The 5000-nt window shown below is 39.3% G+C and overlaps 1 protein-coding gene across 1 annotated transcript in view; it reads right to left on the bottom strand.

The window, feature by feature from the left end:
• Positions 1–5000, bottom strand: part of LOC133632381 (gastrula zinc finger protein XlCGF57.1-like) — a 16091-nt gene that overhangs the window by 1120 nt on the left and 9971 nt on the right. Inside the window, exon 2 of the mRNA XM_062024776.1 lies at positions 1–1820. This exon is cut by the window's left edge and continues 1120 nt beyond it. Within this exon, the coding sequence (XP_061880760.1) occupies positions 346–1820 (1475 nt within the window). The 3' untranslated portion in view covers positions 1–345. The remainder of the gene's footprint in view (positions 1821–5000) is intronic.

Genomic DNA, 5000 nt, shown 5'->3' with positions numbered 1-5000 from the left:
AGTATAACTAACTCACGTGCTCAATCCCCATGAGTGTCATGTCTTTTTACTTCCCAGCCAGTCTCCATGATGGCCATTCCGATCCCCAAGAAGAATAATTTCAGACTTTAGGTGGAAGTCTTGAAAAGAGTCAATATGCTCAGATATTACGTTGTCCAATGAGTCATCATCTGATTGTGGTCTGCACACACAAAACATGGCCACCATGCAACCAGGTGTAGTTCCAGGCAAATCGAGTCGTGTTGTTGGTGTTCAAGATCGGGCATTCTGGAGGCGGTAAAAGCGTCACCGAAGAAGACGACGGTTCCTCCCCAGCTAGTCACCACAAACTTAACAGCAAGTCGGTTATTCTCCCGTGTGTGACCTTATGTGCTGGGTCAAACCTTGTCTGGTATGAAAGCTTTTATCGCAAACTGAACAAGTAAAGGGTTTTTCTCCTGTGTGTGTTCTCATGTGATCAGCCAAACTGTTCTTCTGAGAAAAGCTTTTATCGCAGACTGAACAATTAAATGGTTTTTCTCCTGTGTGTGTCCTCATATGTGGGATCAAATTTCTCTTGTGAGGAAAACCTTTACTACAAACTGAACATTTGAATGGTTTTTCTCCCGTGTGTGTTATCCTGTGTTGAATTAAATTGCTCTTATGAGGAAAACTTTTACCGCAAACTGAGCAATAAAATGGTTTTTCTCCTGTGTGTGTTCTCATGTGTTCAGTTAAATTGACTTTTTGATGAAAACTTTTACCGCAAACTGAACAAATAAATGGTTTTTCTCCTGTGTGTGTTCTCATGTGTTGGGTCAAACCACTCTTTTGAGAAAAGCTTTTACCACAATCTGAACAATTAAATGGTTTTTCTCCGGTGTGTGTTCTCATGTGTTGAGTCAAGTCATACTTTTTAGGAAAGCTTTTACTGCAAACTGAACAATTAAATGGTTTTTCCCCTGTGTGTTTCATTATGTGTTGAGTCAAACTTTGTCTGAAAAAAAACCTTTTACCACAAAGAGAGCAACAAAATTTTTCTTCTGTGTGTGTTCTCATGTGTTGGGTCAAACCACTCTTTCGAGAAAAGCTTTTATCACAAACTGAGCAATTAAATGTTTTTTCTTCTGTGTGCATTTTCATGTGTTCAGTTAAATACCGGTTTTGAGAAAAGCTTTTACCACAAATTGAACAACTAAAATTAAACGTTTTTACTCCACTATGCGTTATCATGTGTTGAGTCAAATGGCTATTTTTAGCAAACCTTTGGCCACAAACTGAACAAATAAATGGTTTTTCTCCTGTGTGTGTTCTCATGTGTTCAGTCAAATTGCTCTTTTTGGCAAACCTTTGACCACAAACTGAACAAATAAACGGCTTTTCTCCCGTGTGTGTTCTCATGTGCTGAATCAAATGGCTTTTTGCAGTAAAACCTTTCGTGCAAACTGAGCAGCTTAAAAGTTTTTGACCTCTCCTCTTTTTGAGGCATTCAGAGTGTTTGTTGTCGGTGTGAGTCCTCATATCACCTTCACAGTCTGTATCGCTGCTCAAAGTTACTTCAACCTCGTCTTCAGCCTCACTATCTGGTAGTGGAGATACAACTGTGTCTAGTTGTGGTTTCTCTTCATCATCTTCAGTCTTCACAGAGACAACAGTCAGTGGCAACTTGGTGAGATCAGCTTCTTTTGACCCTAGAAGACACTCTCCCTCCTGAGTGATCCGGAGTTCTTCCTCTTCCTTTTTTAAGTGGGGTTGCTGTGGAGTCTTCTGCTTCGAAGTGGCGCTTCCCTCTACCGACTGAGAGGGAAGTTCTTCTGGATGACCAATCAGCTGCTGGACGTCTGCAGGACACAAACAACAGAAACACAATTTAGTTCAGACATGATCCATGAGAGGTTTCTCCTTGAACTCCCGCCCCACTTTCTTGTATGTACTGTATGTGTGTGTAGTGTTTCATGGCCATTCATTTAGTGCCTTGCCAGTGTCAGAATATTATAGTAAATGTACATTTTATAAACGTCATTAGACTTCAAACTGTTTGATCAAGCGCACAAAAATATGCAGCCTCATCATCGTCCTTCAGGCCTGGCTCCTGAGCTTCTCATAGCCCAGCTCCCACCTGTGCCTACGCCACTCGTCTCTGCTCCACGCAAAATTAAGGCTCTGTCGATAGTAACAATACCAAGTCCTATATGGCGAGTTGCTCGTATTCCGACACGTGACTTCTTCCCAGAGGTGGAAACCAGTGGTGGTCAACCAAGCCAAGATGGCTGTCGTGCAGCAAACTATCTGAGTCCTGCATATGAGGAAAACATTACATTATGCAAGGGAATATATCCCTATACTTTATCCAAAAAAACAATGTCCAGTGATATCAAGGATTATCTGTCAGTCGCGTTCCAAGAAATATCAAACTATCTTGTGCACCAGACGCCATTCTACAAGACAAAACAGATACAAATTGGGAAAAACATGGAGGTCTACAACTTATTTGTGTGTGGCTGGGTCAAGGAAATTGGTATCAAGACTCTCCCGGATAAATATTACAAGTGTAAAATTGAATCGGTACAAATCGAAAACCGATACAAACTTTAGAGTAGTGTTGTCCCGATTCCAATATTTTGGTACCAGTACCGAAATGTATTTCGATACTTTTTGATACTTTTCTAAATAAAGGCGACCACAAAAAATGGCATTATTGGCTTTATTTTAACAACAAATCTTAAGGTACATTAAACACATGTTTATTATTGCAAGTTTGTCCTTAAATAAAATAGTGTACATACTAGACAACTTGTCTTTTAGTAGTAAATAAACAAACAAAGACTCCTAATTAGTCTGCTGACATATGCAGTAACATATTGTGCCATTTATCATTCTATTATTTTGTCAACATTAAGGACAAGGTGTAAAACATAATTATTAACCTACTTGTTCATTTACTGTTAATACCTGTTTACTTTCTCTTTCAACATGTTCTATCTACACTTCTGTTCAAATGTAATAATCACTTGTTCTTTTGTTGTTTGGATGCTTTACATTAGTTTTGGATGATACTACAAATGTGCGTACCAAGTAGTTACAGGATCATACATTGGTCATATTAAAAGTCCTCATGTGTCCAGGGGCGTATTTCCTGACTTTATAAACATAATATACATTTTTTTTAAATGAAAGAAGATTTTGTGATGCTAAAAATATAGATGTAATCATAGTAGTATCAACTAGATACACTCTTGTACTTGGTATCATTACAGTGGATGTTAGGTGTAGATCCACCCATGGCATTTGTTTACATTCAGGTACGGCGTCATTAGCGGTGACACCGGTGAGCTACGGTGTGTAGTGAAGCATGTTACTACACATGTTACATGGTACTTTTTAGAGGTGGTATAGTACCAAATATGATTAATTAGTATCGCGGTGCTATACTAATACCGGTATACTGTACAACCCTACTTTAGAGATATGAATACATCCTTTGGTGAGGCTCTAGATCGATATATATCTAGTAGTCATACCGAAGACTATAAAAATGTGATCCATTACCTCCCTGCTTGACGCTCAGCATCAAGGGTTGGAATTGGGGGTTAAATCACCAAAAATGATTCCCGGGCGCGGCCACCGCTGCTGCTCACTGCTCCTCTCACCTCGCAGGGGGTGATCAAGGGTGATGGGTCAAATGCAGAGAATAATTTCGCCACACCTAGTGTGTGTGTGTGTGTGTGTGTGTGACAATCATGGGTACTTTAACTTTAACTTTTTAAGGGTAGGTTGATGTCTAGTTGGAAAGTCATGAATCAGTTCATTGGAGCTCTGCTACGAAATATGGCCGCTCTAATCTTGCGTGACTTCTGTGTTGACGTGATACGAGAGTTACGTTCTTGTTTGTGGCTGACAACAGAGCAACATGGCAGACAGCCCCGAAAGAGTTTAGAAACAACGCACCCCCAAATCTTTAATCTAAAGTGTAGTAAAGGTTTCAATCAATCAACCCATGTTTACTTATATAGCCCTAAATCCCGAGTGTCTGCCACAACGACATCCTCGGCTCAGATCCCACATCAGGGCAAGGAAAAACTCAACCCAATGGGACAAAGAGAAACCTTGTATTTCTTTGAAAAAGAATGGTTAGTTAGATCAAATTTGGCCATTTGTAAAGTTTGGAAAGCAGCGATAAAGTAGCGGCAGCACGACTAATCTGAACACCCTCCCCCGTTGTGTCGCCATGGAGACACTCAAGCCGGCAATGAGGGAGCTAAGGATGCTAATGCTAGCAGAGCTACCAACTTGCAAGACTAGGACACTGATTTGAAAGATTTCCAGCCCCAACTTCGCCACAACTCTGCGAGGTAATCACAACATCTGCTATGCTGTTCATTGTGCTAAAGACAAAGACCTGGCTGCACAGTAAGCAGCAGAATGGCACTTTGGAAAAGCATTTGAATATCTACACTAAAAATTGTTGCTACTTGAGCTAACAACAGTAAAAACCAGGTAGCTTTTCCAAAAAGTGTGTTGTTTACGTCTTCTTTTCAAAAAGTATATGGATTGCAATGCACTGAAGTTGATACTTCTATTTGCTTAATACCGGAACCACCTGATTTGTCTGTCTTTTAAAAAAATGAACTCAATAATGACATTGTTTTGAGCTGATACATGACGATGGAAGTTAATTATCGTCTGTATTACAAAAGCTTTTTTTTTTTTAACACTGAATTCATGTAACTGAACTTTTTGCGTTTGAATTTTGTGAACAGAATTTTTTTACAACAAATTATGCTGACAATTTCATTGAACAAAATGTGTGGGCAAAACGAGTGTGTATAAAAATGATGTGTATAAAAAAAATGCATTGTTTAAAAATACATTTTTAAACAATTTAGTGTATAAATATTTAGCGTTTTGAAATTATGTGTGTTAAAATTCAGTGTAAAAAAATTCAGCGCTGAAAAATGTGCTGCTTCAAAAAGCAAGACCCACTTCCGGTAAATTAAGGCTGGAGCAATCCACCCCGTCTC

The sequence above is a fragment of the Entelurus aequoreus genome, linkage group LG17 (assembly GCF_033978785.1).
Source record: "Entelurus aequoreus isolate RoL-2023_Sb linkage group LG17, RoL_Eaeq_v1.1, whole genome shotgun sequence".
NCBI lineage: Eukaryota > Metazoa > Chordata > Actinopteri > Syngnathiformes > Syngnathidae > Entelurus > Entelurus aequoreus.
This window is presented reverse-complemented; position numbering and strand designations above follow the sequence as displayed.